Here is a 13,320-nt window from a genome sequence, read left to right as displayed (position 1 = left end):
ACTGGCCTCCCAAGTGGTGCAGCGGTCTAAGGCACTGCATCGCAGTGTTGCGGCATCACTACAGCCTGGGGTTCGATCCCAGGCTGTGTCACAACCGGCCGTGACCGGGAGTCCCATAGGGCGGTGCACAATTGGCCCAGTATCGTCCAGGTTAGGGGAGGGTTTGGCTGGGGGGGCTTTAATTGGCTCATCGCGCTCTAGAGACTCCTTGTGGCAGGCTGGGCGCCTGCAGGCTGACTTCGGTCATCAGTTGAACGATGTTTCTTCTGACACATTGGTGCAGCTGGCTTCCTGGTTCCTGGCGAGCGGGTGTTAAGAAGCGCAGCTTGGCGACCTTCGCCTCTCCCAAGCCCATTGGGGAGTTGCAGCATATAGTATTGAGCAGCATATAGTATACACCCATTCTCTCAATTTTCCATAATAACATTAACACATCCAATAGTAGGTCACTCCTATCAGATTGACCAGATGATAAACTATTCAAGACAGAGAATCTGAGCAAACTATAATTCTAACAGGTTGTGCGACTATTATCACCAACAGTTCAACTGAGTATACTGACAGTTCCCCTGCCGTAATCATAGTAAACACTTCAATATTGCCCTGTTACATTTTCTGCACGCCTTATAAAGCCCACGTTTACCAAGGCCGTCTTCAAGCATAGCAAATAAAACCTTATTCTTGATATCCATCAGCTTGGCTCAGTAGTGTGAAAAGAGAAACAGAAACGTATTTTTTTAATAGATAAAACGTTAAGAGGCAGGTTTTTGTAACCTATTTATTCAATCACCATGACACACCTTTGTTTACTATCTTATAGCGGCGTATTGAACTGAATGAAATCCTGGACGGAGCCATAGCTCTCTGTGATCAAATGTCCTGCGACTGAACATTATTTGGATGTTATCCAATAAAGAACAGAATTATTATATCAACAATTTTTTTTAAACAATCATTTCAACAGGGTTCCTCACACAGGATGGGGTGGACGGAGAACAAGCATTCCGCGATTCCAATTTAGAACACCGTCTAGCGGCCATTTTGGGTTCACTTTCTCTGGTTCAAGTTCAATAACAAACTGGACAGCGCTGATTATGTCATCTCTCGATCAGAACCAAATGATTTCTTCAAGTGGAATTTAGAACCACGTCCATTGTAATTGTTCTAACCGAGCCTATCGTTCTTCATCATAAGTTTAATAGTTGTGTTTGTCCACCCTACTAACGAACACCCATAGTTCTACTGTCAACACTTACTGATAAAGCCTCCCCATTCTTTCCCCCAACGGAGTAGGGTGAAGTTGCCCCTAGACGCTGGTCAGTTTTGCATCTCCTCCACTAATGGTTAAGGTTAGGATTCAGGCAGGGGAACTTCACCCAGCATCTGTCCCCTCCCCAGCAGCCTGTGTCCTGCATCAGAATTCTGTGAATCATTTAGGTGGAATTTAGAACTATGTCTATTCCAATGGAGTCTATTGTTCTCCTGTCTGATGATGACCAACGTGTATCATTGTTTTTGTCCAACCGGCTAACATCACCTATAGGAATACTAAGCTTATCATGTCTTATGTTCAAATCCTCCTGGTTATTCACTCCGTCTCCTCTCCAGTATCAGCGTGTGTCCTGTCACTGTGGTGTGTCCGTTGGTGAGCCCGTAGCTTCTGACAGCGGCCGTATCTCTTCCCACAGTAGTCACAGCTGTACGGTCTCTCCCCTGTGTGAACTCTGTGGTGTATCCTGAGGTCTGACGCTCTAGAGAACCCTCTCCCACAGACCAGACACAGGTGAGGCTTCTCTCCGGAGTGAGACTGCTGGTGCTCCCTCAGATGTCCTGATTGGGTGAAACTCTTCCCACACACAGGGCAGGAGTAAGGCTTCTCTCCCGTGTGTGTGAGTAGGTGTCGTCTCATGGCTCCCAGGTGAGCGAACTTCTTGCCACAGTCGGGGCAGGGGTACGGCTTCTCTCCCGTGTGGATTCTCATGTGGATCTGTAGTACTGAGAGCTTGTAGCACTCTCTGCCACACACTGAGCAGCAGTGGGACGTCTTAGTTTTGTGACTCTCCTGGTGTTCAGGATGTTCTGATGTAGCGGGACTCGCTTTGCTGTCTAAGCCACAGTTAGGGCTCTCTCCTGTGTGAATAACAGAGTGGGTTAGGTATCGAGGCAAGTCGACTTTCATTCACAGTCCGTATCCCAAATGGTACCTTATTCTCTATCAAGTGCATCCACTTTGTCCAGGACCCTGGTCAACAAGTAGTGCACTTCATAGGAGATAGGGTGAACAGAACCCCAGTCAACTAAAGAACAGTCAGCGTTCTGCCTCCACTTACTATGTTGAACAGAACCCCAGTCAACTAAAGGACAGTCAGCATTCTGCCTCCACTTACTATGTTGAACAGAACCCCAGTCAACTAAAGGACAGTCAGCATTCTGCCTCCACTTACTATGTTGAACAGAACCCCAGTCAACTAAAGAACAGTCAGCGTTCTGCATCCACTTACTATGTTGAACAGAACCCCAGTCAGCTAAAGAACAGTCAGCGTTCTGCCTCCACTTACTATGTTGAACAGAACCCCCAGTCAGCATTCTGCCTCCACTTACTATGTTGAACAGAACCCCAGTCAACTAAAGAACAGTCAGCGTTCTGCCTCCACTTACTATGTTGAACAGAACCCCAGTCAACTAAAGAACAGTCAGCGTTCTGCCTCCACTTACTATGTTGAATAGAACCCCAGTCAGCGTTCTGCCTCCACTTACTATGTTGAATAGAATCCCAGTCAAATTCTTCTCCTTCAGAATTGATGAAACCACCAACTTCATCCTCCTCTTTCACTTCCTCCTTCTCTTCTACAATATGAACGTTGATCCCAGGTGTTTGAGTGATGTCCTCATGTCTTGGATCAGGACCCTGGGACTCTATAGCTTTGGTGCTGGATTGGTCACCGGGATCCTACAATGAAAACACATCAACAACCATGTTAGAACTCTATTTATAAACACAATACAAGACTTCTGTTCAATCCTGTCAAGACCTGAGAACTATGACATCAGCTTAGAAGGTTCAAGACCTGAGAACTATGACATCAGCTTAGAAGGTTCAAGACCTGAGAACTATGACATCAGCTTAGAAGGTTCCCTGTGTAGCATTTAAAAAATTAATAATTTAATCTCATAAAATGTTGGTCATTTTTTCTCCCACCTTGTTGATGTGTGATGTAGGGGGACTTCCTCCTTCACTACCAGAAGAGCCATGGACAGGACTCTCACCTGTAGAGATAGGTTGGTATTATGGGTTATAATGAGACTACCAGAGCCATGGACAGGACTCTCTCCTGTAGAGATAGGTTGGTATTATGGGTTATAAATAACAATTTTGTTGCTTCTCGGCTACCTGCTAAACTTTTCATTTTATTTTACTTTCATTAACCATTTCATTAAAACTTTGCATTTAACAAATTTTGCCAACTTCTTAGTTTCGTCCTCGCTCTATTTTTTTCCCATTCAACTTTTTCACCCCGGACGCTTTATCTGGACGTGGTTCGTGAGGACCTTCACCAGCCGAAGCTAAGTAGTAACATTAACATGATGTCTTCTAATTGCAGTCGCTGTACTCATAATATACAGGAGAACTATCGCCTTATGGTGAGGATAGCCGTGCTGCAAGCCCAGCTTCAGACAGAATCGTTAGGCAAGGGTCATTTCAGTGTAGGAAAGGGCGAAACAGCGTGTGCCACCAGTAAGTGCAGATAGTAGTATAAATCCCCTCGCACAGTCCCCGCAGCCGGACAACTTCTCATGGCTTCTGGAAGGAAATGCTGTTGGCATGCTCAACCGGTGACGCTCATTCAACCGGTTCCTCCCATTAAGCAACGAGTCGGAGTCAGAGGCCGAGTCTTCTCTTGTCTCTACTCCTCCCGTTACGGGGTCTGAGAGGCCGAAGCCTCCCCACCATTAGCTCTGACAGATTGAAAACCCTTGTCATTGGCGACTCCATTACCCGCAGTATTAGACTTAAAACGAATCACCCAGCGATCATACACTGTTTACCAGGGGGCAGGGCTACCGACGTAAATGCTAATCTGAAGATGGTGCTGGCTAAGGCTAAAACTGGCGAGTGTAGAGAGTATAGAGATATTGTTATCCACGTCGGCACCAACGAGGTTAGGATGAAACAGTCAGAGGTCACCAAGCGCAACTTAGCTTCAGTGTGTAAATCATCTAGAAAGAGGTCGGCATCGAGTAATTGTCTCTGGCCCCCTCCCAGTTAGGAGTGATGAGCTCTACAGCAGAGTCTCACAACTCAATCGCTGGTTGAAAACTGTTTTCTGCCCCTCCTAAAAGATACAATTTGTTGATAATTGGCCCTCTTTCTTGGCCTCACCCACAAACAGGACCAAGCCTGGCCTGCTGAGAAGTGACGGACTCCATCCTAGCTGGAGGGGTGCTCTCATCTTATCTACCAACATAGACAGGGCTCTAACTCCTCTAGCTACACAATGAGATACGGTGCAGGCCAGGCAACAGGCTGTCAGCCAGCCTGCCAGCTTAGTGGAGTCTGCCACAAGCACAGTCAGTGTAGTCAGCTCAGCTATCCCCATTGAGACCGTGTCTGTGCCTCGATCTAGGTTGGGAAAAACTAAACATGGCGGTGTTCGCCTTAGCAATCTCACTGGAATAAAGACCTCCATCCCTGTCATTATTGAAAGAGACTGTGATAATACCTCACAACTCAAAATAGGACTACTTAAATGTTAGATCCCTCACTTCCAAGGCAGTTATAGTCAATGAACTAATCACTCATCATAATCTTGATGTGATTGGCCTGACTGATGAAACATGGCTTAAGCATGATGAATTTACTGAGTTAAATGGAGGCCTCTTCTCCTGGTTACACTAGTGACCACATCCCCGCGCATCCCGCAAAGGCGGAGGTGTTGCTAACATTTGACAGCTAATTTCAATTGATATTTTTTAAAAGCAGATTCGTCTTTTGAGCTTGTAGTCATGAAATCTATGCAGCCTACCCAAGCACTTTTTATAGCTACTGTTTACAGGCCTCCTGGGCCGTATACAGCGTTTCTCACTGAGTTCCCTGAATTCCTATCGGACATTGTAGTCATGGCAGATAATATTCACATTTTTGGCAACTTCAATATTCACATGGAGAAGTCCACATTCTCATTTCAAAAGGCTTTCGGAGCCATCAACGACATCATGTCCAGCATGTCTCTGGACCTACGCATTGACACAGTCATACTCTGGATCTAGTTTCATCCCGTGGAATAAATATTGTGGATCATAATCCTGGACTATCGGACCACCATTTTATTATGTTTGTAATCGCAACAAATAATCTGCTCAAACCGCAACCAAGGATTATCAAAAGCTGTGCTATAAATTCTCAGGACAACCCAAAGATTCCTAGATGCCCTTCCAGACTCCCTCCACCTACCCAAGGACATCAGAGTACAAAAATCAATTAACCCCCTAACCGGGTATCTACATTTAACTTTGCGTAATACCCTAGATGGCAGTCACACCTCTAAAAACAAAAAACATTTGTCACAAGAAATGAACTCCCTGGTATACAGAAAATACCCGAGACCTGAAACAAGCTTCCAGAAAATACCTGAGACCTGAAACAAGCTTCCAGAAAATACCCGAGACCTGAAACAAGCTTCCAGAAAATACCCAAGACCTGAAACAAGCTTCCAGAAAATACCTGAGACCTGAAACAAGCTTCCAGAAAATACCTGAGACCTGAAACAAGCTTCCAGAAAATACCTGAGACCTGAAACAAGCTTCCAGAAAATTGGAAAGGAAATGGCGCTCCACCAAACTGGAAGTCTTCCGACTAGCTTGGAAAGACAGTACCGTGCAGTATCAAAGAGCCCTCGATTAGCTGCTCGATCAGTCTACTTTTCCAACCTGATTGAGGAGAATAAAGACAATCCAAAGTGTATGTTTGATACTGTTGCAAAACTAACTAAAAAGCAGCATTCACCAAGACAGGATGGCCTTCACTTCAGCAGTGATCATTTCACCCTCTTTGACGAAAAGATCATGATCATCAGAAAGCAATTACAGACTCCTCTTTGAATCTGCATATTTCTCCAAAACGCAGTAGTCCTGAGTCTGAACAGAACTGCCAGGACCTCGGATCAAGGGAGACACTAGAGTTTTTTAATCCTGTATCTCTCGCAAATATTCATGAAAAAAAGTAATGGTCTCTAAACCTTCCAGCTGCCTACTAGACCCTATTCCAACTAAACTACTGAAAGAGCTACTTCCTGTACTTGTCCCTCCTATGTTGAACATAATAAACAGCTCCCTATCCTCCGGATGTGTACCAAACTCACTAAAAGTGGCAGTAATAAAGACTCTCCTGAAAAAGCCAAATCTTGACCCAGAAAATAAATACAAATATTGGCCTATATCGAATCTCCCATTCCTCTCAAAATTGTTGAACTGCCTTCCTGAACACAATGTATATGAAACGCTTCAGTCTGGTTTTAGACACCATCATAGCACTGAGACTGCATTCGTGAAGGTGGTAAATTACCTTTTAATGGCATCAGACCATGGCTCTGCATCTGTCCTTGTGCTCCTAGACCTTAGTGCTGCTTTTGACACCATTGATCACCACATTCTTTTGGAGAGATTGGAAACCCTAATTGATCTACACAGACGAGTTCTTGCCTGGTTTAGATCTTATCTGTCGTGAAAGATATCAGTTTGTCTCTGTGGATGGTTTGTCTTCTGAATTGTAAGTTTCGGTGTTCCTCAAAGTTCCGTTTTAGGACCCCTATTGTTTTCACTACATATTCTACCTCTTGGTGATAGCATTTAGAAACACAATGTCAACTTTCACTGGTTGGTATTTTTGGTTATAATGAGACTACCAGAGCCATGGACAGGACTCTCTCCTGTGGTGATAGGTTGGTATTACGGACTCTCCTGTGGAGATAGGTTGGTATTACGGACTCTCCTGTGGAGATAGGTTGGTATTACGGACTCTCCTGTGGAGATAGGTTGGTATTACGGACTCTCCTGTGGAGATAGGTTGGTATTACGGACTCTCCTGTGGAGATAGGTTGGTATTACGGACTCTCCTGTGGAGATAGGTTGGTATTACGGACTCTCCTGTGGAGATAGGCTGGTATTACGGACTCTCCTGTGGAGATAATTTGTGAGTTAATTAATTGGGTTTGGTAAATAAGCCAACAAGGGGTCTAGGTTGTGTCCAAAATGGCACCCTATTCCCCACAGGGCTCTGGTCAAAAGAAGTGCACTATAAAATGAATAGTGTCAATTGGAACACACAACCGATACAACTGATTGTGTCACCATTCTGCCTCTACTTACTGAGATCAGGGAAACTCCAGCCAACTTCCTCTCCTTCAGCATTGATGAAACCACCAACCGACTCCTCTTCCTCCTCTCCTTCAGCATTGATGAAACCACCAACCTCCTCCTCTTCCTCCTCCTCTCCTTCAGCATTGATAAAACCACCAACCTCCTCCTCTTCTTCCTCCTCCTTCACTTTCACTGGCAGGCAGAGAGAAAGACAAAGCACATGTTTGTTAATTTATGACACAGCTATTGATGTACAGGCATCTTTAGTCTCAATGTAGAACTAATCATCATCATCATCATCATCAGGTCATGTGGTCAGGTAAACCTCTTGGGGACAGTTTTCCAGACACAGAATGTGCCTAGTCCTGAACTAACAAGCATTCTCAAATGGGCCTAGTGCTGGCCTAACAAGCATTCTCAATGGGCCTAGTGCTGGACTAACAAGCATTCTCAATGGGCCTAGTGCTGGACTAACAAGCATTCTCAATGTGCCTAGTCCTGAACTAACAAGCATTCTCAAATGGGCCTAGTGCTGGACTAACAAGCATTCTCAATGTGCCTAGTCCTGGCCTAACAAGCATTCTCAATGTGCCTAGTCCTGGACTAACAAGCATTCTCAATGTGCCTAGTCCTGAACTAACAAGCATTCTCAATGGGCCTAGTGCTGGACTAACAAGCATTATCAATGTGCCTAGTCCTGAACTAACAAGCATTCTCAATGGGCCTAGTCCTGAACTAACAAGCATTCTCAATGTGCCTAGTCCTGGACTAACAAGCATTCTCAATGTGCCTAGTCCTGGACTAACAAGCATTCTCAATGTGCCTAGTCCTGAACTAACAAGCATTCTCAATGTGCCTAGTCCTGAACTAACAAGCATTCTCAAATGGGCCTAGTGCTGGCCTAACAAGCATTCTCAATGGGCCTAGTCCTGGCCTAACAAGCATTCTCAATGGGCCTAGTCCTGAACTAACAAGCATTCTCAATGTGCCTAGTCCTGAACTAACAAGCATTCTCAATGTGCCTAGTCCTGAACTAACAAGCATTCTCAAATGGGCCTAGTGCTGGACTAACAAGCATTCTCAATGTGCCTAGTCCTGGCCTAACAAGCATTCTCAATGTGCCTAGTCCTGGACTAACACGCATTATCAATGTGCCTAGTCCTGAACTAACAAGCATTCTCAATGGGCCTAGTGCTGGACTAACAAGCATTCTCAATGGGCCTAGTGCTGGACTAACAAGCATTCTCAATGGGCCTAGTCCTGAACTAACAAGCATTCTCAATGGGCCTAGTCCTGAACTAACAAGCATTCTCAATGTGCCTAGTCCTGGACTAACACGCATTCTCAATGTGCCTAGTCCTGGACTAACACGCATTCTCAATGTGCCTAGTCCTGGACTAACACGCATTATCAATGTGCCTAGTCCTGAACTAACAAGCATTCTCAATGGGCCTAGTGCTGGACTAACAAGCATTCTCAATGGGCCTAGTGCTGGACTAACAAGCATTCTCAATGGGCCTAGTCCTGGACTAACAAGCATTCTCAATGGGCCTAGTCCTGGACTAACAAGCATTCTCAATGGGCCTAGTCCTGGACTAACAAGCATTCTCAATGGGCCTAGTCCTGAACTAACAAGCATTCTCAATGGGCCTAGTCCTGGACTAACAAGCATTCTCAATGGGCCTAGTGCTGGACTAACAAGCATTATCAATAGAGATTCTCCATTAAAAGCTCTTCTTAGTCCAGGTCTAGGCTCACTCTGTTCGGGACACTCCCAGTCCTTTATGCATTGTTTATTATTAATAAATGATCTTCCAACTCACCCTGGATAGTAGCTGCCATCTCCCCGTCACTTTTACCACCACTTCCTGTCCTCTGGTGAGTCAGCTTGTGAGCCCTGAGATTCTTTGACCTGATGTAGCTCTTGCCACACTCTGCACAGCGGTAGGGCCTTTCTCCCGTGTGAACTCTGTGGTGAATCTTCAGATCTTCTGCTCTGATATACTGTTTCAGACAGATCAGACAGTGGTGCTTCTCTCCGGAGTGAGACTGTTGGTGCTCTTTCAGATGTCCTGATTGGGTGAAACTCTTCCCACACACAGAGCAGGAGTAAGGCTTCTCTCCCGTGTGTGTGAGGTGGTGTCGTCTCATGGCTCCCAGGTGAGCAAACTTCTTGCCACAGTCGGGGCAGGGGTATGGCTTCTCTCCCGTGTGGATCCTCATGTGGATCTGCAGGATGGATAACTTTTGGCAGTGTCTTCCACACACTGGACAGGCGTGAAATGTCTTGGGTTTCTGCTGATTCTCCTGGTGTTTAGCTGCTCCTGATGGAGGTTGTCTCTCTCCTGTGTGAATGATGCCACTAATGCGTTATAACATTAGTTTGATTGGTGGAAATACATGAATTCAACACATCTGGGTTAGACCAGTGTTTTTCCAATCCTGGTCCCAGGGACCCAAATGGGTGCATATTTTGTATTTTTTTTTTTTAAACACCTGATTCAAATCAAGGGTTGATGATGAGTTGATTAGTTGAAAGTGTGTGAGTGGTAGGGCAAAAACTCAAACGTGCACCCCTTTGGGTCCCCAGGACCAGGTTTGAAAAACACTGAGTTAGATGACGAACGTAAATCATCCAATGATAAGTCATTTTCTGTTAAATGACTATTCTGTCCCAAACATTCAAATTCAAAACATTCCAACTTACTAAAAAGAGAATCCCAGTCAACTTTTAGCAGCTTGGGACCCTGCAGTGTTCTCTGGTTCCTGTGGTTCCTGACAGGAACTGGTGACTGTGTGGGTTTAGGTCGAGTAGGACAGGAGTTAGACAGGCTGGATCTGCCATCACCGTCCTACAATAAATGTTGACATGCCATTTTAGTCATTTAACTGACACTCTAATCCAGAGCGATTTACAGGAGCAATTCGGGTTAAGTGCCTTGCTCGAGGGCACATCAACAGATTTTTCACCTAGTCGGCTAGGGGATTCCGGAAGGCTCCCGAGTGGCGCAGCGGTCTAAGGCACTGTATCTCAGTGCTGGAGGCTTCACTACAGACACCCTGGTTCGAATCCAGGCTGTATCACAACCTGCTGTGATTGGGAGTACCATAGGGCGGCGCACAATTGTCCCAGCGTCTTCTGGGTTTGGCCGGTGTAGGCCGTCATTGTAAATAACAATTTGTTCTTAACTGACTTGCCTAGTTAAATAAAAATGTTATAAATAAAATTCTAACTCGTGACTGTCCCAATGCTTGTAACCGCTAGGCTAATCTGCCACAGATACAATGATGGAACAGAGGGATGTCTGATGCCAACTACAATGTATTATTATACTACTAAGACCATGAGTTTTACCCTGACAATGTCTCCTTCCCAAATGGCTACATAGTACAATGCTTCAGTCCTATGGACCCTGGTCAAAGGCAGTGCACTATGTAAGGGAATCGGGTGCCACTTGGAACAGGCCAATACGATCTGATCAGGAAACGCTCCACAAGGCCCAGAGTGTTCCTGGCCAGGTCACGTGGTCTTTAGTCAGGGATAAATCTGCGGCCTACATTATGAATCTGACAGACCGCAAAGATTGCATTTACTACCATTACTTACTGTAATGGAATATAACGATCATTAGATGGAGCAATAACACAGGAATCAACTGACCGCTTGCCTTTTATTCTACGATAACTAGCCACTAACATTTGGTATGACAACAAACCATGGCGCTAGCTAGCTACCTAGCCAACGTTTGTTACTAGATGTGCGCTTTCTCACCTCATCCATCGTGAATCGACCCAACAGTTCTTCAGTAGACTTTGGGGTTTGGAGAAATGTCCACTGAAACCAACTGTCACCTCAGAACGGGGTCGGATCAGTTGTCGTGAAACTATTTGACAGCTAACTTGTTAGCTAAACAAGCTAAGTTACCAAAGTAGTTTTGTGCCTCCTCGCGTCTAACTCGTTAGAGTTACATCATGTTTTTTTGACAGACGGGCGAATGTCTATGCCAATCACAACCGTATCAGAAATGGCATATGGACATATTTTATCAGTATTTTGAAGTGAAGTACCGGTAGCTAACTTGCGCCTGCATCCACCTACTTCCGGGATATTCTTCTTCGGTCAGTGAGCAGCTTCTGGCGCTCTACCGCTACGTATTGGAGGAGAAAGGCAGTAAAAATGAGGGAGAGGGGATAGACCCTAGTGACATTAATTAAAACATAATTGATTCGTAAATCTAGGGAAAGGAGCAGGTTTTTAAGGGGTATTTATTCAATCATGACATTGATTGTGCATAGACGTCAGTGAGTGGTGGTATTGCATGTGTTGGCTACAACGCACTGGGTTTATGATTGGCACCACCAGAACATTGACAAATACAAATATGATAAAATGTGAAGGAATTTAACATAATTGCAGAATCTCTCCAAACCTGACTGTCATTCAACGGAATGTTCGTGGTCAGTAGATAGGTCGGTTGTTTAGCAACTAGCAGTGAGGGCGCAACGTTGGGGAAAAACAGGCGGGGTTGGCTTATATTGTTGACAATATGTAAACTATATTTTTATTCTCCAAATGTTTATTGAAAACCAATACATTTGCACAATGAGCACTTGTTCAAATACACTTGTTCAAATCGCTCAAATATATCGTTACAGTTGTTGGTTAGCTAGCTAGTGAATTTTAGCCATATTAGCGTAGATGAGACATCAGTCACAACAAGACATGGTATCGAGAACAAGGTGAAACTATGGCAGCTTCTTGTCACTGTTGCTTGCTATATGACGTTCAGAATCATAACAACTCATGGCCTTCCGCACCATCCACTTGCACGCATCATTTTCGTGACTATAACATGTTATTAGTCACATGCGCTGAATACAACAGGTGTAGACTTTACAGTGAAATGCTTACTTACGAGCCCCTAACCAACAATGCAGTTTAACATTTTTTAAGACAACCCTTCTATACACTATATATACAAAAATATGTGGACACCCCTTCAAATTAGTGGATTCGGCTATTTAAGTCACATCCGTTGCTGACAGGTGTTTACAATCGAGCACACAGCCATGCAATCTCCATAGACAAACTAGTAAAAAAGGCCTTACTGATGAGCTCAGTGACTTTCAATGTGGCACCGTCATAGGATGCCACCTTTCAACTAACTGTAAGTGCTGTTATTGTGAAGTGGAAACTTCTTGGAGCAAAGACGGCTCAGCCGCAAAGCGGTAGGCCACGCAAAGCGGTAGGCCACGCAAAGCGGTAGGCCACGCAAAGTGGTAGCCACACAAAGCGGTAGGCCACACAAAGCGGTAGGCCACACAAAGCGGTAGGCCACACAAAGCGGTAGGCCACACAAAGTGGTAGGCCACGCAAAGTGGTAGTCCACGCAAAGCGGTAGGCCACACAAAGCGGTAGGCCACACAAAGCGGTAGGCCACACAAAGCGGTAGGCCACACAAGCGGTAGGCCACGCAAAGTGGTAGTCCACGCAAAGTGGTAGTCCACGCAAAGTGGTAGCCACACAAGTGGTAGGCCACACAAGCTCACAGAGCAGGACCGCAGAGTGCTGAAGTGTGTAAAAATCGCCTGTCCTCAGTTGCAACACTCACTACCGAGTTCCAAATCGCCTGTCCTCGGTTGCAACACTCACTACAGAGTTCCAAATCGCCTCTGGAAGCAACATCAGCACAATAAATGTTTGTCGGGAGCTTCACGAAATGGGTTTCCATGGCCGAGCAGCCACACACAAGCCTAAGATCACCATGCTCAATACCAAGCGTCGTGCAGAGTGGTGTAAAGTTTGCCACCAATCTTAACGCTACAGCATACAATGATATTCTAGACGATTCTGTGCTTCCAACTTTGTGGCAACAGTTTGGGGAAGGCCTTTTCCTGTTTAAGCATGACAATGCCCCCGTGCACAAAGTGAGGTCCATACAGAAATGGTTTGTTCAGATCAGT

The 13,320-nt window shown here is 45.2% G+C and overlaps 1 protein-coding gene across 2 annotated transcripts; it reads right to left on the bottom strand.

Moving 5' to 3' along the window:
• Positions 1 to 364: 364 nt before the first annotated feature.
• On the bottom strand, positions 365 to 11,465 carry LOC120043229 (zinc finger protein 2 homolog). Of its 2 annotated transcripts, none has more exons than XM_038987884.1 (7): positions 11,129 to 11,465; positions 10,064 to 10,208; positions 9,180 to 9,701; positions 7,366 to 7,548; positions 3,200 to 3,267; positions 2,758 to 2,950; positions 365 to 2,130 (listed from the first exon to the last, which is right to left on the bottom strand). In XM_038987884.1, exons 1-7 carry the CDS (start codon positions 11,135 to 11,137, stop codon positions 1,589 to 1,591), a joined length of 1,662 nt encoding a protein of 553 aa, XP_038843812.1. In that variant the 5' UTR covers positions 11,138 to 11,465; the 3' UTR covers positions 365 to 1,588. The 2 variants fall into 2 exon arrangements, with proteins under 2 accessions (XP_038843812.1, XP_038843813.1); XM_038987885.1 differs by having other exon boundaries at positions 10,064 to 10,148.
• Between the last annotated feature and the right edge of the window lie 1,855 nt (positions 11,466 to 13,320).

The sequence above is a fragment of the Salvelinus namaycush genome, unplaced genomic scaffold (assembly GCF_016432855.1).
Source record: "Salvelinus namaycush isolate Seneca unplaced genomic scaffold, SaNama_1.0 Scaffold88, whole genome shotgun sequence".
NCBI classification, from domain to species: domain Eukaryota; kingdom Metazoa; phylum Chordata; class Actinopteri; order Salmoniformes; family Salmonidae; genus Salvelinus; species Salvelinus namaycush.
The sequence above is the reverse complement of the archived record's forward strand: the minus strand, read 5'-3'. Positions and strand labels throughout refer to the sequence as shown.